This window comes from Piliocolobus tephrosceles, chromosome 10 (assembly GCF_002776525.5).
Source record: "Piliocolobus tephrosceles isolate RC106 chromosome 10, ASM277652v3, whole genome shotgun sequence".
Classification (NCBI taxonomy): Eukaryota; Metazoa; Chordata; class Mammalia; order Primates; family Cercopithecidae; genus Piliocolobus; species Piliocolobus tephrosceles.
In genome coordinates, this window is record NC_045443.1 from 130465950 (window position 1) to 130488827 (window position 22878).

The window sequence follows — 22878 nt, forward strand, 5'->3', positions numbered from 1 at the left end:
AATCTTGAGACATTTCAGCCCATGCACTATGAGGCACTTGTACTGATAACTGATTATCACAATTTTATTAAATGCCCATCATTTAACAGATGGCACAGAAAATAAATGGCACACTTAAAATATTAACTTAAGAACAAAGAAAGGCACTATTTACAAATATGTGTTCACAATTAAAGACACCCAACCAGTGGGTTGGGGAAGCACCCAGTAGTAAAGTCTGAAGATCATGGAGAGGGAATGGTGTCAACGGAAACCAAGAGATCTACAGCCATAGACGGGGGCTTCCCAAAGGGAGCTGTATCCTTATGGGAACACAGAAGCTACCTAAACCATGGTCCAGGCAGGAGGAAGGGAATGGTCGTAAATACCTTTTTTTCTCCTCCCATCTGATCTCTTTCTGGTATCTCCCATTGTTCAAACCTATGAAGAAACCCATCTCTAGAACACAGTCTTGGGGGGAGCAGAGCAGAAAATGGGGGAAAAGGGATCAAAGAAATAGGGAACACTCAGCACACATGCAGATCCACAATCCATACACTTTCTGTCATGTGCCTGGTACAAATTCAAGTTACCCTGAGCCCGGAAGGAACAGGCTTCTGACTCAGATGATGCAGTCTACTCAACTCTGTTTAACAATTCACACTTAAGTGTTATCATCTTCACACTTTACTTCTAAATAAACTCCAAATATGTTATCATTACTTTGGCTTTAAGCAGCCAATTCCCTTTTAAAAATATTTTAAAAAGAGAGAAATATCTGTTATATTTACCCACATATTCACCATTTTCAGAACTTCATTCCTTTGTACAGACCCAAACTTAAGTTTTGTATTATTTTCCTGCTGCCCTCAAACTTCCTTTCATATTTCCTGAAGACAGGTCTACAGGTAATAAAATTATCTTTGATTTAGTTTGTCTGAAACAGTCTTTATTTTGCCTTCATTTTTGAAAACGTTTTTGATGGAAACAGAATTCTAGGTTGCAGGGTTTGTTGTTTATTTCATTCAGGAATTTAGAGATAATACTCCATTGTTTTATAGCTTGCATAGTTCTCACCATAAATTTGCTGCCATTCTTTGTTCCTGTGTATGTATTATCTTTTTTTCTCAAGGTGTTTTAAAATTATTCTGTTTATCAGTGCTTTTCTTGAATGTGACTCTGAGGTGCACTGCTGTGAAATAAATTATGTTTATTCTACTTCAGGTCATTTGAACTTCTTGAATATGTGGGGGTATTGTTTTCATCAGATTTGGAAAAACTTTAGCCAATATTTATTCAAATACTTCTTCCTGCCTCTTCATTTTCTCCTCTCCTTCTGGGACTCCAGTTACACATATATTACACCACTGTAACTGTTTTCCTATTCTCTTTAAGTCTTTTTGTCTCTCTGTATAACATTTTGGTAGTTTTTATTCTTACTCTTCAAGTTCATTGATTTTTTTTTCTTTTTCTTTATCTAATCTCTCCACCTGGGATTTTAACAAAATCAGAAGGTGTTTTCATCCCTAGTTCTATTTTGGCCATTAAAAGTATCTCTTATACCTCAGGTTTCATCAACTTCTTGCCTATGTGGGGGTATTGTTTTCCTCTACTTTATATTTACAATAGCTCTTTTAATACCCTTGTCTACTAATTCCATCACCTCTGTCTTTTCTGGGTTTCTATTGATTTTTCTCCTGGTTATAAGTCATACTTTATTGCTTCCTTGCATGCCAGATAAGTTTTTTTTGGGATGCCGGACACTACAGGTCCAGAGTAGCTTTTTAATCTAGAGCTAAGTAGCCTCACTACTAAAACAAAACCCTCTGAGAATTCTACCGGATGCTCCATGTGTTAGAATCTGTTTCCACTCTGGCTGCTGAGAACATAAACTATTCCCAGCCCTGCATGAGTTCCAGGAATTGTTCAGCCTGTTCCTTTCCAGTGCTTCTTTTCCTGGCCTCAGTGCCAAGTCAGTACTAAGCCAAAGGACTCAGGGCACTCTCTGCAGACTTCTTGAGCCCTGTCTCTAGGAAGATCCCATCTCTCCAGTACTTTCCCCTGCAAATTCTAGCTGCTGTGGCCTCCCCAACTGCCAATCCTGTCTCTTCAATTCAGCAAGATTTACTGTTTCCCTTCCCTGAACCACAGCCTAGTAACTGCCATGAGGGGCAGGCTGAGAAACCTTGGTGCTCACCTCACTCTGTCTACAGTCTCCTGAGGATCACAAACCTGTGCTTGTCCTATGTCTAAAAACCGTTATATATTACATATATTGGACAGCTTCTAGTTGTTTAAGGCAGGAGAGAAAATCTACTGTGCTCGTCCTATGTCTAAAAACCGTTATATATTACATGTATTGGACAGTTTCTAGTTGTTTAAGGCAGGAGAGAAAATCTACTGTGCTTGTCCTATGTCTAAAAACCATTATATATTATATGTATTGGACAGTTTCTAGTTGTTTAAGGCAGGAAAGGAAATCTGACTGTTGTTATTCCATCACAGCAGAAAGCAGAACTCTTCACATCTAAGTAAACACACCTAACACTTACAATTGACTGCTTTTTATAATAATTTATACATACAGAGCACCACTTCCTTACAGAACTATTTCAATAGCATCACGCTTGTCAAATTCTTTACATTATTGAGACTACTCGTCAGTATGAACCTCTGTAGGTATTGAGGATTCTCAGGTGCACAGTGAGTTGTCCTTTCTTGAAATCTTTCACTTGCTTGTTATAACAATATAATTTTCTTCCTGTTTAGGTATGCTAAACATTTAATAAGCTGACTTTTGACTAAAAGCTTCTGTACTATCACAACACTAATAAGGTTTTCATCTCAATGAGTCATCCAATATGTAATGAGTAGTGTCTTCTGGGAGATGACATTTTTTACATTGTTTACTTTTTAAAAACTCTCCTTTTTAAATTCTGCATAGTGACTCTTGACTCCTCAATTCAAGCTTTTTCAACAGTCACTGCCTCAATAGGGTTTCTCTCCCTTATTCATCCTCAAAAGTGTTAGAAAGTATGACATTTGATAGCAACCTTTCTGAATTCGCCAAACTTATGATTTTTATATTATATGATTTCTCTGATGTATCATAAGCTGCGACTTCCTGTTGAAGGTGGTCCCACACTCATTGCATCCATAGTATTTATCTCCTGTATGAATCCTCTGATGCCTCATAAGGTGTGACTTTCTCGTGAAAGACTTTCCACATTCACCACATTTATATGGTCTCTCTCCTGTATGAATTCTCTGATGTATAATGAGCTGTGCCTTCTCAAAGAAAGCTTTTGCACAATCATTGCATCCATAGGTTTTCTCTCCCGTGTGATTTCTTTGATGCTTAATGAGCTGCACTTTCTGAACAAATGCTTTCCCACATTCATTGCATTCATAGGGTTTCTCCCCTGTATGAATTCTCTGATGCCTAAGAAGCTGTGGCTTCCAAGCAAAAGCTTTCCTACATTCACTACATTCAAAAGGCTTTTCTCCAGTATGAGTTCTCTGGTGATGAATGAGACTTGACTTCTCGCTGAAGGTTTTCCTGCATTCACTGCATTCATAGGGTTTCTCACCTGTATGTGTTCTCTGATGTGATATCAGACTTGACTTCTGGGTGAAGGCCTTCCCACACTCACTGCATTCATAAGGCTTCTCTCCAGTGTGTGTTCTGTGATGCGTTAGGAGCTGGGACTTCCCAAAGAAGGTTTTCCCACATTGAATGCATCCATATGGTTTCTCTCCTAAGTGAATTTTTTGATGTCTTATTAACTCTGACTTCTTAAAGAAGGCCTCTTCACAATCACTGCATCGATAGTTCTTCTCTCCTGTGTGAGTTATCTGATGTTTAATCAGTTGTGGTTTTCTGATGAAGGCTTCACCACATTCATTGCATTCGTAGGGCTTCTCTCCTGTATGAATCCTCTGATGCCTAATGAGAAGTGAGTTCCTGCTGAAGGCTTTTTGACACTCACTACATGCATAAGGTTTCTTCCCTGTGTGGGTCCTCTGATGAGTAATAAGCTGCGACTTCCAAAAGAAGGATTTTCCACAGTGACTACACGTATAGGGTTTCTCTCCTGTGTGCGTTCTCTGATGTGTGATGAGTTTTAATTTCTGCGAGAATGCTTTCCCGCACTCGCTGCAACTATAGGGTTTCTCTATTGTGTGAGTTACCTGATGTCTTTTAAGCTGCGACTTCCTACTGAAGGCTTTTCCACATTCACTGCATCCATACGGCTTCTCTCCAGTGTGAATTCTCTGATGTAAAATGAGGAGTGACTTCCTACTAAAAGCTTTCTGACATTCACTGCACCCATACGGTTTTCCTCCTGAGTGAGTTCTTTGATGAATAGTGAGCAGTGACTTCTGTGAGAAGGCTTTTCCACACTCACTGCATTGATAGGGCTTCTCTCCTGTATGAGTTCTCTGGTGTATAACAAGTTGTGACTTCTTGTTAAAAAATCTGCCACATTCCATGCATAAATAGACTCCTGTGTGCGTATGATTAGCAGTGAGCCATGGCTCTTTGTTGCTGGGTTTTCTACATGTATTGCAATCACAGTATTTTATTCCACCATGGGTTCTGTCAGGTTTGATACAGAATAATAATTTATTATTGAGCTCATCAATTTTCTTTCTTTCACAGTTATTTCTTGGAATAAGCAAATCAAAAGGACGTTTCAAACTTTTTTCTCCTGTGCCACATTTATGGGATCTCATTCCTACATGAATAACGTTTATGCTTGAATTAAATATTTTTCCAAAAACATCATATTTATGGCCTCTCTCCATACTTTTAAAGTTGTCTTGATTATCTCGGAGCCACGTTTTGGGATTATCTAGCCAGACTTCTAAAAAGAGAAAAAAATGAACCATACTGTGTAATTCCTTCAATTATTATGCTTATCATATAAACCTTCTGAAATTGGGCCATAATCCTAGTTTTTAAAAAATCTCTCAAATAATGTGTACTTATTGGGCATTGACAATTTTAACAGAAATGAAAATTAATTTTTATTTTTTTATTAATTTTTTTTTTTTTTGAGATGGAGTCTTGCTCTGTTGCCCAGGCTGGAGTGCAGTGGCGTAATCTTGGCTCACTGCAAGTTCCGCCTCCCAGGTTCATGCCATTCTCCTGCCTCAGCCTCCCGTGTAGCTGGGACTACAGGCGCCCGCCACCGCACCCGGCTAATTTTTTGCATTTTTAGTAGAGATGAGGTTTCACCGTGTTAGCCAGGATGGTCTCAATCTCCTGACCTTGTGATCCTCCCGTCTCGGCCTCCCAAAGTGCTGGGATTACAGGTGTGAACCACTGCGCCCAGCCAATTTTTAAATTACAAATGTTTAAATACACGAACTTTTATTTATTTATTTATTTATTTTTTTGAGACGGAGTCTTGCTCTGTTGCCCAGGCTGGAGTGCAGTGGCACGATCTTGGCTCACTGCAAGCTCCGCTGCCCCGGGTTAACGCCATTCTCCTGCCTCAGCCTCCCAAGTAGCTGGGACTACAGGTGCCCGTCACCGCGCCCGGCTAATTTTTTGTATTTTTATAGAGACGGGGTTTCACCGCGTTAGCCAGGATGGTCTCAATCTCCTGACCTTGTGATCCGCCCACCTCGGCCTCCCAGAGTGCTGGGATTACAGGCGTGAGCCACCGCGCCCAGCCTGAACTTTTATTTTTATTATTTATTTATTTATGTTTTTGAGACGGAGCCTCATGCGGTCACCAGGCTGGAGTACAGTGGTGTGATCTCAGCTCACTACAACCTCTGCCTCCTGGGTTCAAGCAATTCTCCTGCCTCCGCCTCCCAAGTAGCTGGGACTACAGGCATGCACCACGACACCCAGCAAATTTTTGTATTTTTAGTAGAGACGGGGTTTCACCATGTTGCCCAGGATGGTCTCAATCTCTTGACCTTGTGATCCACCCACCTCGGCCTCCCAAAGTGTTGGGATTACAGGCATGAGCCGCTGCGCCTGGCCTTATTTATTTTTATTTTTTTGAGAGGGAGTCTTGCTCTGTCGCTAGGCTGGATTGCAGTGGCATGATCTCAGGTCACTGCAACCTCCACTTCCCGGGTTCAAGCGATTCTCCTGCCTCAGCTTCCTGAGTATCTGGGACTACAGGTTTGCACCACCACACCTGGCTATTTTTTGTATTTTTAGGAGAGATAGGGTTTCACCAGGTTGGCCAGGATGGTCTCGATCTCGTGATCTTATGATCCACCCGTGTTGGCCTCCCAAAGTGCTGGGATTACAGGTGTGAGCCACCACGCCTGGTCAAATACATTAACTTTTAAATGAGGAAATATTAAATATACTTAAAGAACAGTGATCATGAGATGAAAAAGCCTGGAGCAATTTCCAATCAAATACTGAGGTGATTAGTTTACTTTTTTGAAAATAATCTACGATTATCTACCATGTGTCCAGAAGTTAGCATGAAAAGATCAGAGAAGAAAAGAGGTAAGTACAACACCATTACAAAGCTTCACAATATAGTTAAGAATGTGATTAATAAAAACATAAAAATGCAACATCAGTATACGTTGTTGAATAGTATAATAGAAAAAGGGATATAATGCAGAATAAATGTACAATACCAACTTTACACCTGAAAGATAAGAAACATTAAATTTTTGTACTATTGTTGCATTTATAAAATTTTTTTTTTTTTTTTTTGAGACAGAGTCTCACTCTGTCGCCCAGGCTGGAGTGCAGTGGCCGGATCTCAGCTCACTGCAAGCTCTGCCTCCTGGGTTTATGCCATTCTCCTGCCTCAGCCTCCCGAGTAGCTGGGACTATAGGCACCCACCACCTCGCCCAGCTAGTTTTTTTTTTTTTTGTATTTTTTAGTAGAGATGGGGTTTTACCATGATAGCCAGGATGGTCTCGATCTCCTGACCTCGTGATCCGCCCGTCTCGGCCTCCCAGAGTGCTGGGATTCACAGGCTTGAGCCACCGTGCCTGGCCTATAAAATATTCTTATTCAGGATCATTACTTAAATCACTGATGTCAATAACTTCACCATCATCAGTAAAACTTCCTTTTGTAATTATCTAAGAGTTCTCCAGAGCTCAGCATCAACACTTTTATTTAACTTCTTCACATTCATCCTCCCTTAATTGGACCTATAATTGAATCTATAAAGTATATATTGTACCTATATGTAATGCTATCATTGGAAATTACTCCTAACCATAATAATTTTTTGTATAATAGTAGGACAGATATTTTCATCCAATAAGTACAATTGTTTGTGATTTCTACAAGACCATTTATTACATATTTTAAAAGTTTATTGACTTTTTGATGATATTCTTTACTAGCAATTGTGGGGTAATATTCTCAGGAAGTACTCTGCAAGATGAAAAGATCTGGCATGGTCTCAAATATAAAACGAGGCTGAGCCTGGTGGCAGCTCACACCTACAATCCCAGCACTTTGGGAGGCTGAGGTGGGAGGACTGCTTGTCTTCAGCCCAGGAGTTTGAGACCAGCCCGGGCAACATACAGAGAACCTGTCTCTACAAATTTTTTTTTTCTAAAATTAGCCATGTGTGGTGGTGCACACCTTAAGTCCCAGTTACCTGTGAGGCAGAGGGGGTGGATCACTATAGCCTGAGAGGTTGAGGTTGCAGTGAGCCGTAACTGCATCACTGCACTCCACCCCAGAGGACAGAGTGAGACAGAGGCTCAAAACAAACAACAAACAAACAAAAAAAACCCAAAAAACTACTCTTTTCTTGGGGCAAAAAGCCTCATCTAATTTTCAGACATCAGAATTTGAGATGAAGCAGGCTGGCTGTGGTGACTGATGCCTGGAATCCCAGCACTTTAGGAGGCTGAGGTGGGTGGATCACTTGACCCCAGGAGTTTAAGACCAGCCTGGCCAACATATCGAAACCCCATCTCTACCCAAATACAAAAATTAGCCGGGTGTGGTGGTGCACGCCTGTAATCCCAGCTACTTGGGAGGCTGAGATGGGAGGATCACTTGAGCCTGGGAGGCGGAGGTTGTGTGAGCTGAGAGTGAGCCACTGCACATCAGCCTGGGTGACTGAGACCCCATCTCAAAAATAAAATGTAATTTCAGAGGAAGTACCACTGCTAATATGGAAAATTAAAGAAAGACTCAATGTTGGTCAGGTGCAGTGGCTCATGCCTGTAATCCCAGCAATTTTGGAGGTCAAGATGGGCGAATCATGAGATCAGGAGATCGAGACCATCCTGGCCAACATGGTGAAACCCCATCTCTACTAAAAATACAAAATTAGCTGGGTGTGGTGGCGCATGCCTGTAATCCCAGCTACTCGGGAGGCTGAGGCAGGAGAATCACTTGAACCAGGGAGTCAGAGGTTGCAGTGAGCTGAGATCGCGCCACCGCACTCCAGCCTGGCAACACAGAGAGACTCCTTCTCAAAAAAAAAAAAAAAAGAAAGAAAGAAATACTCAGTGTTTCAGGCATAAATAAATATGATAATACTATTCATTGAGATGAAAAAGACTATGCAAAGACGTTTGAAGATCAAAAGCAAGAGTCATGTAGACAAGTGTGAGATCCAGTTGAAGAGTTGACAGAAAATTGTTTTATAAGATGTGAGAACAAAGGAAAACAATAATTTTAAATTAAAATCAAATCAAGATGGGATTAAAAATATGTCTATCCAGGCCAGGCGTGGTGGCTCACGCCTGCAATCCTAGCACTTTGGGAGGCTGAGGCAGGCAGATTACGAGGTCAAGGGATCAAGACCAGCCTGATCAACATGGCGAAATCCCGTCTCTACTAAAAATACAAAAATGAGCCAGGCGTGGTGGAGCACACCGGTAATCCCAGCTATTCGGGAGGCTGAGGCAGGAGAATTGCTTGAACCTGGGAGGCGGAGGTTGCAGTGAGCTGAGATTGCACCACTGCACTCCAGCCTGGTGACAGAGTGAGACTTCGTCTCAAAAAAAAAAGTCTATCCAAATTAATGAATTAAATGGTAAACAATAATAAAGTAGTTTATGTATAGACTTAAAAGTAGTCTTTTGCGATTTTTTAGTCAGGATATTACTGTGTTGCCCAAGGAATGAAGAGGTAGGGTCATCATACCTCACTGCAGCTGCAAACTCCCAGGCTGAAGTGATCCTTCTGCCTCAGTCACACAAGTAGCTGAGACTGTTGGTGTGTGCCAGCATGCCTGGCTAATTTTTCATATTCTTCTTGCAGAGATGGGGTCTTGCTATGTTGCCCAGGCTGGCCTTCAACTCCTGGCCTCAAGCAATACTCCTGTCTTGGCCTCCCAAAGCACTGGGATTACAGGCATAAGCCACCATATCATGCCCACTAAAATGTCATTTTGATGGCACACAAACAAATACCCTCTTTCTCTCTTTCTTTTTTTTTTTTTTTGAGACGGAGTCTCGCTCTGTCGCCCAGGCTGGAGTGCAGTGACCGGATCTCAGCTCACTGCAAGTTCTGCCTCCCGGGTTTACGCCATTCTCCTGCCTCAGCCTCCAGAGTAGCTGGGACTACAGGCGCCCGCCACCTCGCTCAGCTAGTTTTGTGTATTTTTTTAGTAGAGACGGCGTTTCACCACGTTAGCCAGGATGGTCTCAATCTCCTGACCTCGTGATCCGCCCGTCTCGGCCTCCCAAAGTGCTGGGATTACAGGCTTGAGCCCCCGCGCCTGGCTCTTTCTTTCCTTCATAGTACTTATCAAATAGGTAATCCTTTTACTCATATCTCTTCCAGTAGAATGTAAACTGTATGAGGGTAGGGAACAGGTTTGCCTTTTTCACTAATGTATCCCCACTGCATAGCACATAACACGCCCTCAATATAGGTAGGATAAATAGTATTCGCTTATCATTGAGCTTCTAAAGTAGTTCCTTTCAGTATCATTAATCTTGAGAATTAATTTTGCACTTTAACACAAATGCTTCATGTTCAAATACTGAATTGCTGAATATTTTATGGTTTTATATTGTCTTCTAAATTAAAATCCTTGGCCGGGCGCGGTGGCTCAAGCCTGTAATCCCAGCACTTTGGGAGGCCGAGACGGGCGGATCACGAGGTCAGGAGATCGAGACCATCCTGGCTAACACTGTGAAACCCCGTCTCTACTAAAAAATACAAAAACTAGCCGGGCAAGGTGGCGGGTGCCTGTGGTCCTAGCTACTCGGGAGGCTGAGGCAGGAGGATGGCGTGAACCCAGGAGGTGGAGCTTGCAGTGAGCCGAGATCCGGCCACTGCACTCCAGCCCGGGCGACAGAGTGAGACTCCATCTCAAAAAAAAAAAAAAAATAAATAAATAAATAAATTAATTAATTAATTAAAATCCTACAAAGTTATTTCATGACTCATTTCTTTTCAGTTCCTCTCATTCCACATGAGAAGTGGGTCTAAATTAATAGGGGAACATAATATCTATCTTTACAGCTTTTCCAAACTGCACATACTCAGACCTAAAAAACAATGGGAATGGTTCCTAGACATCTGCAACCTGAAATATTTCCCTGCTGTGCATTCTGGCTCACTCCTGTAATCCTAGCACTTTGGGAAGCCAAAGCAGAGGATCACTTGAGCCCAGAGTTTGAGACCAGCCTGGGCAACATAGTGAGATCCTGTCTCTCCAAAAAAGCCAAAATTTTTAAAATTAGCTGGGTGTGGTGGTAGTCGGAGCTACTGGGGAGGCTGAAGTGGAAGGAGCTCATGAGTCCAGACAGGTCAAGGCTGCAGTGAGTTGTGACTGTGCCACTATACTTCAGCCTGGGTGACAAAGGGAGACCTTATCTAAAAAAAAATTAAAAATAAATATTTCCCAAGGTAGATTCTTAGATGGAAACTTTTCTACTGAAGAAACATCTGACAAACAAGACTTTTCTTTATTTGGCTCCATAATAACCGATTTTTAAAAATCAAATAAGTACCTACCACAAATTCCACAGAGAGCACAGACTACGCTACTGGCCATCTCTCTTCATGGGGGAAAAATCTTAGGACCTAGTTGTTTTAGGAATTTCAGACAATGTCTTATCAGGCCTGAGTTACTATATTATAGATGCCACATGGGTAGAGATTTCAGAAAAAGCTGTGAGTCGAGGAACATTCACTGGAGTTGAAGAAAAGAGCTGAAAGTGAAGTCTACCTGGGGAAACTGTACCATAATCAAACGCACAGATGCAGAGAAAAATTTCAGAAGAGCAGTGAGGAAGAATCTAGCCGAAATGGAGTTAATAATGACTTCTGGGCACAGAAAAATAAATGGAGAGATAAGATGTTCTCATACCACGAGGTTCTTCAACATAAAGGTAACGGGTACTTAAACCCACCTGACTATGTGATGGGATGGGAGAGAAGCTTTAGAGAAGTTAAACATCAAATGTACCAGAAAAATGCACTGGGAACTGACTTGAAAATCCTTAGTCTGTACAGAGGAAGGTAAGAAGCAAAATCTCCTTACTATGTTTAAAGTATTGGGTTTTTTTATGTGCTTTTGTTTTTAGAGACAGGGTCTCACTCTGTTGCCTAGCACATCCGTGGCTCACTGCAGCTTCCAGCTCCTGGGCTCAAGCAATCCTCCCACCTCAGCCACCCAAGTAGCTGGCACTAGAGGCGCACACCAGCATATTTGGCTAAGTTATTATTATTATTATTATTATTATTAGTAGTAGTAGTAGTAGTAGTAGTAGACATGGGGTCTTGCTTTGTTGCCCAGGTTGGTCTCAAACTCCTGGCCTTACGTGACTATCGTGCCTTGCCCTCTCCCCAACCTCCAAAGCATGAGGATTACAGGCATGAGCTACTGCGCCCGGCCTAGATCTTCATTCTGTATCAGTGGGTTCATCTTCTATTCTCTGTGGTTTTAAAACAGAAATATATCAAATTACAGGAAGAGAAGAAAAATAATAAATTAAAAGTTTAAGTTTAAATAAACGCAAAGGCAATCAGTGTTATCTAAAAGAAGAAAAAAACTATGAATTCATAAAGAGAGCCTTAACCAAGAAAGTGGGGTTCTAAATGGCCACTAATCTGTGCCACTGAATAAGAGGGATACATTTCATCATAAACTCCATAGAGAAAAGACACATCCCGATGTGGAGAACACGTTATGGAGCACATCCATTAAAAATCATGAAGAACTCATGTCACCAATCTTGAGTGAATTCTAAAGATTCAGGAACTTTAGCCGGGCGTGGTGGCTCAAGCCTGTAATCCCAGCACTTTGGGAGGCCGAGACGGGCGGATCACAAGGTCAGGAGATCGAGACCATCCTGGCTAACATGGCGAAACCCCGTCTCTACTAAAAATACAAAAAACTAGCCGGGCGACATGGCGGGCGCCTGTAGTCCCAGCTACTTGGGAGGCTGAGGCAGGAGAATGGCGTGAACCCGGGAGTCGGAGCTTGCAGTGAGCTGAGATCCGGCCACTGCACTCCAGCCTGGGCGGCAGAGCGAGACTCCATCTCAAAAAAAAAAAAAAAGATTCAGGAACTTTAAATAGTTTTAAACAACATTTTAAAAGTGCCCACCTGTCATCAAAAACCAGAGATTAAATGTTCACTGTATCTCATAAACCTGATTATTCCTCACCTGAAAAGTTTTGATTTAGGATTTCTTGACCTATTATCCATGGATCTTGTTGTTCCAGTTTGAAAATTGCATCAGGTTTGAGAATTTGATAACCTGTCGATTGGAAACACAGAGGACTTGGACCTAACTGCTTGGGCTAAGAGTCTTAAATATGAAGAATGTTTTATTACAAAGGCTGTGAAATAAAGCAAGTGAATGAAAATCTTTCAATTTAGTATAAAAGTCAAATAATCTTTGACATGTAAAACTTACGTCCAAAATCAACAAACTCCTCACAGGCCAAACAGTTACTGGCCATACAGTAAGTTACATAAGAATGTTCTTACTCAAGAAGAAGAATGTTCTTACCCAAGAAAATCAGATTGCTATAGTTCTCCAACATCACATCTCTGTACAAGTTCTTCTGAGTAGGATTAAGTAGCTGCCATTCCTCCAACGTGAAATCCACCGCCACATCCTCAAATGATATCTGGAAAAGCACAATCCCTGTTAAACCTGAAGTGGTTCTCACTTGGTCTTGTAAAATACTTCCTTCTGTATTTGTGGTAGGCGGCCTCCAAGATGGCCCCAGTGACCTCTGACTCTGGTATTCATGCTTTTGTGTGATCCTCCCCTCTTGACTGTGGGCTGGACTCAGCTGACTCATTCTCCTGAACAGAATAGGGGAACAATGATGAGATGCCACTTCCAAGACTAGGTTAGAAAGAAATGCAACTTCTATCCTGGGCACTCTCTCTCTCTGGAGGAGTCTGGCTGCTGTGTTGTAAGGTCGCCATGTGGAAGCTCATGTGCCATGGAACTGAGGCTCCCCAACAGTCACTGAGTGAGCCTGGAGGAGCTAGCTCCTTCCTCGCTGCACCCTGCGATGACAGCAGCCCTTCTCAACACCTTCATCACTGCACCATGTGAGACCCTCAACTGAAACCAACTGGGAAGCACCTGGCAGATTCCTAAGCCCAGAAACTGTGAGATCAATGTTTGCTGTTTTCAGCCTCTGAGGGTTGGGATAATTTGTTATACAATAATGAATAACTAATACAATATAATATAATATAATATAATATAATATAATATAATATAACATAATATAAAATAATCTTGAATTATGCTTTGAGCAAGAAATGTCTAAAAAAATATATATATTTTTAGAGGCAGAGTCTCACGCTGTTGCCCAGACTGGAGTACAATGGTGTGATCTCGGCTCACTGCAACCTCTGCCTCCCAGGTTTAAACGATTCTCCTGCCTCATCCTCCTGAGTAGCTGGGATTACAGGCGCGCGCCACCACGCCCAGTTAATTTTTGTATTTTCAGTACAGACGGGGTTTCACCATGTTGGCCAGGCTGGTCTTGAACACCTAACCTCGTGATCTGCCCGCCTCGGACTCCCAAAGTGCTGGGATTACAGGCATGAGCCACCGCACCCAGCTTAAAAATATTTATCATTGTGAATTCATTCATCCATCTACCTATCTACTGAACAAGAAACCAGAATAGGTTGTCTTTAAACAATACAGTGGTTCTCAAAGGTGCCACTGGTATTTGAGAACCAATTTTAGCTAAGCAACATTGTCCCATGCAGTTAAGCCCTGCAGCATGCCTGGCCTCTGTCTGCTAATGACAGTAAAATCTCTCAGTCACTGGCCGGGCATGGTAATTCACGCCTGTAATCCCAGCACTTTGGGAGGCTGAGGTGGGTGGATCACCTGAGGCCAGGGGTTCAAGACCAGCCTGGCCAACATGGTGAAATTCCATCTCTACTAAAAATACACACACACACACACATCCTTAGCTGGGCATGGTGGCGGGCGCCTGTAATCCCAGCTACTAGGGAGACTGAGGCAGAAGAATCACTTAAACCTGGGAGATGGAGGTTGCAGTGAGCCAGGACTGCACCCCTGCACTCCAGCCTGGGCAACAGAGTGAGACTCCATCTCAAATAAATAAATAACAAAACAAACCAAAACCCACTCTCTTTCCTCTGGGAGTGATTCTGCTCCCAGGTAAGAACTGGCCAGCTATTTTAGATATCTTCCAAAACACACATATTGAGCAATTAAGATTCCAGGAACTATCTGGGTACGGTGGCTCACTCCTGAAATTCCAGCACTTTGGGAGGCTGAGGCGGGTGGATCACCTGAGGTCAGGAGTTGGAGACCAGCCTGGTCAACATGGTGAAACCCCATCCTATTAAAAACACAAAATTAGCCAAGCGTGGTGGTGCATGCCTGTAATCCCAGCTACTCGGGAGGCTGAGACGGGAGAATCCCTTGAACCCTGGAGGTGGAGGCTGCAGTGAGCCAAGATTGCGCCACTGCACTCCAGCCTGGACAATAGAGCAAGATTCCATCTCAAAAAAAAACAAAAAAGAAAAGAAAAAAAGATTCCAGGAACCATAACAGGTATCAGAAATTTAAAAACGAGTAGAAACATATCATGTTCTCAAGTACCCTTCAGGCCAGAGTGAATAAGGTTACAGGACTATGAAACTAGCATTTACAGAATATAGAGACAAAACAGGGATAAAAACACTGGATTTGACAACACCGGCTCAGGTGCTATAAAGAAGTAAGGCTTATGAAGGGTCTTTAGAAAGTCCTGGTCACAGAGGGGGATGAGGAAAAGGACACTCTCAAGGCAGCACCATGAGCAAAGGCATGGAAACAGAGTGTGTTTTCTCAGGGATGAAAGTTCAGGAATATAAGAGAGGAAGTGGGAGTGGGAGCGGTGGGAAAGGTCCTGTCCTCTTTAAAAGGGAAAGTGGAAAACGTGAGAGGTAAGCAGAGGTCAGCCTCCATTTGGATTCAGGTAAATTTGAACATTCCTGTCCCAACAGTTACAAGGAACATAGAAGAAAGAAGAAAGGCTTAGAACAAGCCCAAGCATAGAGGACTAATAGGTTATTTTCCCTCATAAAGCTGGAACACAAGGAGTACTCTGTGTGTGGGTCAATGAAAAATAAAAATCAAAGAAAATTAATTGCTTGCTTCAAATGTTAGTGTTACACAAAGAGGTCAGAAATTGTCCCTGAGAATTATAACAAGCTAGATTTGTATGGGTGTATGGGCTGAACTCCAGTATAGATGTGTTTTGCAAAAACCTTAAGCACAGAGTTCTAAAGTGTTTTTGAGGGTGACGTGCATTCAGGCATCCAGCAGAATCAAATGCAAATTCTATTTAGAGAAAGAGATCCAAATAATTCTCACAAATAAAGGTTCAAGAAAAATGAGTACAGAGTAAAAGAGAAACCAGAATGCACACATTAAAAAAAAAATTGGCTGGGTGCGGTGGCTCATGCCTGCAATCCCAACATTTTGGGAGGCTGAGGCGGGCGGATCACCTGAGGTCAGGAGTTCGAGACCAGCCTGGCCAACACAGGGAAACTCTGTCTCTACTAAAAGTGCAAAAATTAGCTGGGCATGGTGGCATGCACCTGTATTCCCAGCTACTCAGGAGGCTGAGACAGGAGAATCACTTGAACCCGGGAGGCGGAGGTTGCAGAGAGCTGAGATCGTGCCACTGCACTGCAGCCTAGGCAACAAGAGTGATACTCCATCTCAAAAAATAAATAAATAAATAAAATAAAAAATAAAAGAAATCTATTTATTTACTTATTTATTTTGAGATGGGAGTCTTACTCTGTTGCCCAGGCTGGAACGCAATGATGCGATCTTGGCTCACTGCAACCTCTGCCTCCCGGGTTCAAGTGATTCTCCTTCCTCAGCCTCCCGAATAGCTGAGATTACAGGCACACGCCACGACGCCCAGGTAACTTTTATATTTTCAGTAGAGATGGGGTTTTGCCATGTTGGTCAGGCTGGTCTTGAACTCCTGACCTCAGGTGATCCGCCCGCCTCAGCCTCCCAAAGTGCTGGGATTACAGGCGTGAGCCACCTTACCTGGCCTGAGAAATCTAATTTTTAAAAAAGACAGGAGAGGTATAAAAGACTTGAGATATTTGAACTGTCAGCACAGAATATAAAATAAATACATTTAATATATTCAAAGAAATAAAAGATGCTAATGAAAGTATGAAAAAGAATCAGAAGACTATACAAATGAATAAGCGGATTTGAAAAAGAATGAAATATAACTCCTAGAGATAAAGTGCATAGTAAGTAAAGTTAAGAAGTCAATGGAAGGGCTTAAGAGTAGAGTAGAAAAAGATGAAGAGGGAATAAGTGAATTGGAAGACAGACCAGAAGAAATTTATAATGAAGCAAAAGAACAGAAATGGAAAATATAAAGCAACCCAGCTATATGCTGCCTATGAAAGAGGCACATTTATCTTCCAAATAGTTTAAACATAAAAGGACTCACATTACTTGATTTCAAGATTTCCTATACAAGCACAGTAATTAAGACAGGATGGAATTTGTGAAAGGATAAAAACACAGGTTAATGGAACAGAACAGAGAACTCGAAAATAAGCCCCTACAAATATACTCAATTGTTTCACAAGAGTACAAAAAGCAATTCTACAGTCTTTGTGACAAATAATGTCAGAATAATTTTATACTCATAAGCAAAAGAAGAGATCTCAACACATACCTCACACCTTATATCAAAACTAACTCAAAATGGACCACAGACCTAAACATAAAAAACTATAAACCTTTTAGAATAAAACCAAAGAAAACCTGTATGACTTTGGGTTTGGCAATGAGTTAGATACAGCACCAAAGGCCTGATCAATTTAAGAAAAAAATTTGATAAATTGGACTTTTTCAAAATTAAGAACTTTTGTTCTGTGAAAAACAATGTTAAGAGAAATAGAAGATATGGCACAGACTAAGAGAAAATTATTTGCAAATTACATACCTGCTAAAGCACTCATATCCAGGATATAAAGAACTATTAATAAGAAAATAATCCCATTTTAAAAATTAGCAAAATATCTTGACATTTCACCAAAGAAAACACATGGATGGTGGCCAGGCATGGTGGCTCATGGCTCATGCCACACCTGTAATCCCAGCACTTGGGGAGGCCGAGGCGGGAGGATCACCTGAGGTCAGGAGTTTGAGACCAGCCTGGCCAACACGGTGAAACCCCATTTCTACTAAAAATACAAAAATTAGCTGGGTGTGGTGATGCACACCTGTAATCCTACCTACTGGGGAGACTGAGGCAGGATAATTGTTTGAACCTGGGAGGCAGAGGTTGCAGTGAGCCAAGGTTGTGCTACTGCACTCCAGCCTGGGTGACAAGAGTGAAACTCTGACTCAAAAAAAAAAAAAAAACGGCCGGGTGCGGTGGCTCAAGCCTGTAATCCCAGCACTTTGGGAGGCCGAGACGGGTGGATCACGAGGTCAGGAGATCGAGACCATCCTGGCTAACACGGTGAAACCCCGTCTCTACTAAAAAAATACAAAAAACACTAGCCGGGTGAGGTGGCCGGCGCCTGTAGTCCCAGCTACTCGGGAGGCTGAGGCAGGAGAATGGCGTAAACCCGGGAGGCGGAGCTTGCAGTGAGCTGAGATCCGGCCACTGCACTCCAGCCCCGGCAACAGAGCGAGACTCCGTCTCAAAAAAAAAAAAAAAAAAAAAAAATGAAAACTTACATTCACCTGAAAATTTATGTTCAAACCTATATGGAGATGAATGCTTTATTCAAAACTGCTAAAAAGTGGAAGCAACCAAGATGTCCTTCAATGAGTGAATGGATAGGGACTGTGGCCCATCCACACATGGGATAGTATTCAAGGGAACCACATGCCAAGAAAAAGGAACAAACTACCGACAAGATATGAATGAATCTCAAAGGTATGCTGAGTGAGAAAAGCCACTGTCAAAAGGTCACATACATGATCCCATTTTTATTTTTATTTTTATTTTATTTCTTGAGATAGAATCTCACTCTGTTGCCCAGGCTGGAGTGCAATGGTGCAATCTTGGTTCACTGCAACCTCTGCCTCCCAGGTTCTAGCAATTCTCCTGACTCAGCCTCCTGAGTAGCTGGGATTACAGGTGCACACACCACACACAAAACACAAATAATTTTTGTATTTTTAGTAGAGATGGGGTTTCTCCATGTGGCTGGGCTGGTCTCAAACTCCTGACCTCAGGTGATCCGCCCACCTTGGCCTCCTAAAAGTGCTGGGATTACAAGAATGAGCCACCATGCCTGGCCGACATGATTCCATTTATAGGACATTCTGGAAAAGGCAAAGCTGTAGTGACCGAGGACAGATCAGTGGTGGCAGGGATAAGGGATGCATGGCCACAAAGGGGCCGCACAGAGTTCCTGTGGGGTGACAGAACTATTCTGTCCTGACTGTGATGTTGATTACATGAACTTGGACATGTTTTAAAACTCCTCTGAGGAAGCTGGCTCCTGGTTAAAAAGCTCTGTGTGAAATTTCAGGCCCAAACATAAACAATCACCAAGCCTTTACCTTATGGGCCTCATGGAGGAAAATTGCCCTCCCCTCAACAGACGTGGTGTACGGCCAACATACTGTGGATGCTACAGGACTATGATGTGGTCCCTGTTCCTGAATGTACTGTTGTTACTGATGTCCCATCTAGGTACACCCCTGCTAGCCTTTGCCCCCAGTGCCTGATGGGAACTGCTGCAGTTAGGGCCATTACAGAGCAGCATACGGAAGACTGAATCCACCTGATGCACAGGCTATCGCTCGTTCCCCGGCCCTTGGATCAGGCCGCCAGCAAGCCTCAGATGGGCATGTAAAACAAGATTCCCAGTGGAGACAAGACTTTTTCAAAAAAAATAATTTCAACTCTTCCTTTCAGAGTCACAGGTACATGTGCAGGTTTGTTTACTGGGTTTACTGTGTAATGCTGAGGTTTGGGGTACGACTGATCCTGTCACCCATGTGGTGAGCACAAAACACAACAGGCTTCCCTCTTCCCTGCCTCCCCACGTTTGAGGTTCCCAGTGTCTACTGGTCCCATCTTCGTGTACACATGTACCCAATGTTTTGCTGCCACTTATAAATAAGAACAGAGAATGCTGGGAAAAGGGCTTGTGGGGTGCCTGCATAAACTGGCCATAAAAATATGGGGAAATAAGCTGTGGAAAGCCATGAGAGGCCTCTGAGGAGGAGAGTCTTCTAATTGCCATCATGTTCCCACGCTCAGAGCAAGACCTGCTCCCTTATCTATAAACACCGTGTTCAAGGAGAAAGACACTCCTTTGAAGCACTGGAATGTGGCCAGATATGCCGGCTCCTAGTTAGGCCCACTCCCCACAGCTGCTCTCCCGTAAGTTAAAGAATAAATCAGCAGTTACGTTTATGCTGCTTCAGCATAAACAAAATTTACCCAAACCACCACTGCTATAGATTAGGTGTATGACACACCACCCCCCTTTCACTGTTTCACCCCTGAACTTCTGCTTCTTAGATCTAAGTGACTGTACTCAGTCATAGTGTGGAGACCACACTTGGTGCCTTTTGCAGCCTCCATTTTGCAACCGGCCCCCGGGCTCCCACCTTTAAGAATTTTTTTTTTTTTGAGATGTACTGTCACTGTGTCGCCCAGGCTGCAGGGCAGTGGCAGGATCTCAGCTCACTGCAGGCTCCGCCTCCCAGGTTCACGTCATTCTCCTGCCTCAGCCTCCTGAGCAGCTGGGACTACAGGTGCCCGCCACCTCGCCTGGCTAATTTTTTTGTATTTTTAGTAGAGACAGGGTTTCACCATGTTAGTCAGGATGGTCTCAATCTCCTGACCTCGTGATCCACCCCCCTTTGCCTCCCAAAGTGCTGGGATTACAGGCGTGAGCCACCGTGCCCGGCCCCTTTATGAACGCTCAACCTGTCTCTTCTCATTCCTTTGTCACCACCGGACTTCGGGTACCCTGCGGGTGGTGTTGAGGCTGGTCCCCAACAAGAGAACATTTGGTTTTCTGTTCCTGAGAACAAGACATTTAGATAAAAATCAGTTCTGCTCCTAAGAAGCATTTTGTTACCCATACCGCTGCTCACCAAAAAGACTCCAGTGCTGACCCAAGAAACACAACCACCCAACTGCACTTGCTAAATGCAGACTAAGATGTTTTTCACTCCAGAACAAGCAGATACGTGACTGACCGCCTCCTTATGGAGCCACGAGAAACGTCCCACAGAGATGCAGACACGGCCTAGACCGAGCCTCCGCGCGTGCTGCTTCTGCTCTCAGACGATGGTGAATCACAGGAAACAGCTGTCCCGCTTTCCAGACTCCGGTCAAGGCTAACGCTGCCCAAGGGCAGATTCCCAGGTCAATGGGCCATGACATCCTTGGCAGATAGATGAATGTTTCGCTGTTTCCTTGTGGTTTGGCCCAGCCAACCCCACACATTCCACTGACTTGGGCCACACTAAGCAGGCCCGACACGACCAGATCTGCTTCCTGTTCAGGTTTCCTGAGCCCACTGCATCCGAGAACAGCCCCAGCCCAAGCTACACATCAATGGGCCCAATCATGGGGTGTCTGAGGAACCATATCGCCCACAAGCAACAGGGTAACTGAGTGTTGTGACGGACAACTTTGTTGGCTGCTGGGAGGGGACAAGATAACCGCAGCCTGGACTACACAGCTCAGGCAAGTGGCCTCAGGCGTCATGCAGCCATTCCCCGCGGGGCACTTCCCATGGGTACCTCCAGGCTGCTCTCCATCAGGCTCCTTCTCCAGGCTGCCCTCCATCTTGCGCCCCTCTCCTCCAGGTTGCCCTCCGTCTCACATCCCTCTCCTCCAGGCTGCCCTCCGTCTCACGTCCCTCTCCTCCAGGCTGCCCTCCATCACGCGCCCCTCTCCTCCAGGCTGCCCTCCATCACGCGCCCCTCTCCTCCAGTTACAGATATCTCAGACTCCACGAGGCAAGAGTGAAGGCCCTTTCATCCCCTTCTGAAGACTCAAATAGACGGGAGATTATGTAAACCTATTGTTAAACCTTTTAAAAGTTCAGGATTTTGTGCTCACCAATTCTTAAACATGATACATCTTTTTGGTTAAGTTACATAAAAATATTTTGTCCCTCTAGTATACAACCTTTCCAGATGGCACGCATGAATGAAAACGGGAGATATTTTGTTCTTAAGTTTTGATTACTACATGGGACACAGATAACAGAAAAACAAAACAAAACTTGCACCTGGGGAGGCTCAGGGAAAGGGGAAAAATAATAATGATCTTTATTTTTCAGACCTGCTCCTAAAAGCTTTCTACTCCTCCTAAAAAAACCAAACACAAGAGCTCCTCATGCTGCCTTTCCATGGACTGTGGTTGCTGTGGACTTGGACCAGCTGCTGAGCCCACACCTCGGCTTCCTCAAGGTGCTGACAAGGAGAGGCAGAGGACTGCCTCGGCTCCTGGGCTCTGTGCAGAACTCCAGAGACTGTGCACACTCTGATAAGGAGTGGACTAACAAACTGGTGTCATGGATAAACAAAATGGTTTGGAACTTAGTCCCAGGCAGGCCCTCTAAAGCCAAGGCCTACACCCAATGATCCAGACTGGACAGAGGCCTGACCCTGGGAAGGCATGTTGGATCCCTGTTAACCTCACAACCTGAGGCGTGCGTGCCCAGCTGGGGCGTCTGACCTTGTGACGGTCTTTGTTTCTAGGGGACCACGTGTGCCCTCTGGGATTGCACTCAGAACCTGTCTCAGCCTGGAAGACATTCAGGTCATGTTCAACTTTCTGGCCAGAGTTCTGCTGTGCCTGAATTGATGCCTCAGGCCAGGTAAAGAAGATGCACACAGGCCGGGCGCGGTGGCTCAAGCCTGTAATCCCAGCACTTTGGGAGGCCGAGGCGGGTGGATCACAAGGTCAGGAGATCAAGACCATCCTGGCTAACATGGTAAAACCCCATCTCTACTAAAAACCACAAAAAACTAGCCGGGCGAGGTGGCAAGCGCCTGTAGTCCCAGCTACTCGGGAGGCTGAGGCAGGAGAATGGCGTAAACCCGGGAGGTGGAGCTTGCAGTGAGCTGAGATCGCGCCACTGCACTCCAGCCTGGGCGACAGTAGCGAGACTCCGTCTCAAAAAAAAAAAAAAAAAGGCCGGGCGCGGTGGCTCAAGCCTGTAATCCCAGCACTTGGGAGGCCGAGACGGGCGGATCACGAGGTCAGGAGATCGAGACCATCCTGGCTAACACGGTGAAACCCCGTCTCTACTAAATAATACAAAAAACTAGCCGGGCGAGGTGGCGGGCGCCTGTAGTCCCAGCTACTCAGGAGGCTGAGGCAGGAGAATGGCGTAAACCCGGGAGGCGGAGCTTGCAGTGAGCTGAGATCCAGCCACTGCACTCCAGCCTGGGCGACAGAGCGAGACTCCGTCTCAAAAAAAAAAAAAAAAAAG

At 43.9% G+C, this 22878-nt stretch overlaps 1 protein-coding gene across 12 annotated transcripts in view; it reads right to left on the minus strand.

The window, feature by feature from the left end:
- Window positions 1-1426: 1426 nt before the first annotated feature.
- ZNF605 (zinc finger protein 605) overlaps window positions 1427-22878 on the minus strand; it is a 35466-nt gene continuing 14014 nt past the window's right edge. For 9 of the 12 annotated variants that reach the window (XM_023196840.3, XM_023196837.2, XM_023196845.2 and 6 more), the window contains 3 exons: window positions 12923-13043; window positions 12575-12667; window positions 1427-4847 (listed from right to left, as the gene is read on the minus strand). In XM_023196840.3, coding sequence (XP_023052608.2) covers window positions 3061-4847; window positions 12575-12667; window positions 12923-13043 — 2001 coding nt within the window. In that variant the 3' untranslated portion in view covers window positions 1427-3060. Of the gene's footprint in view, window positions 4848-6870; window positions 7926-9092; window positions 9134-12574; window positions 12668-12922; window positions 13044-22878 lie in introns of those variants that run through there. The other 3 variants (XM_023196846.2, XM_023196847.2, XM_023196848.3) reach the window with 3 other exon arrangements.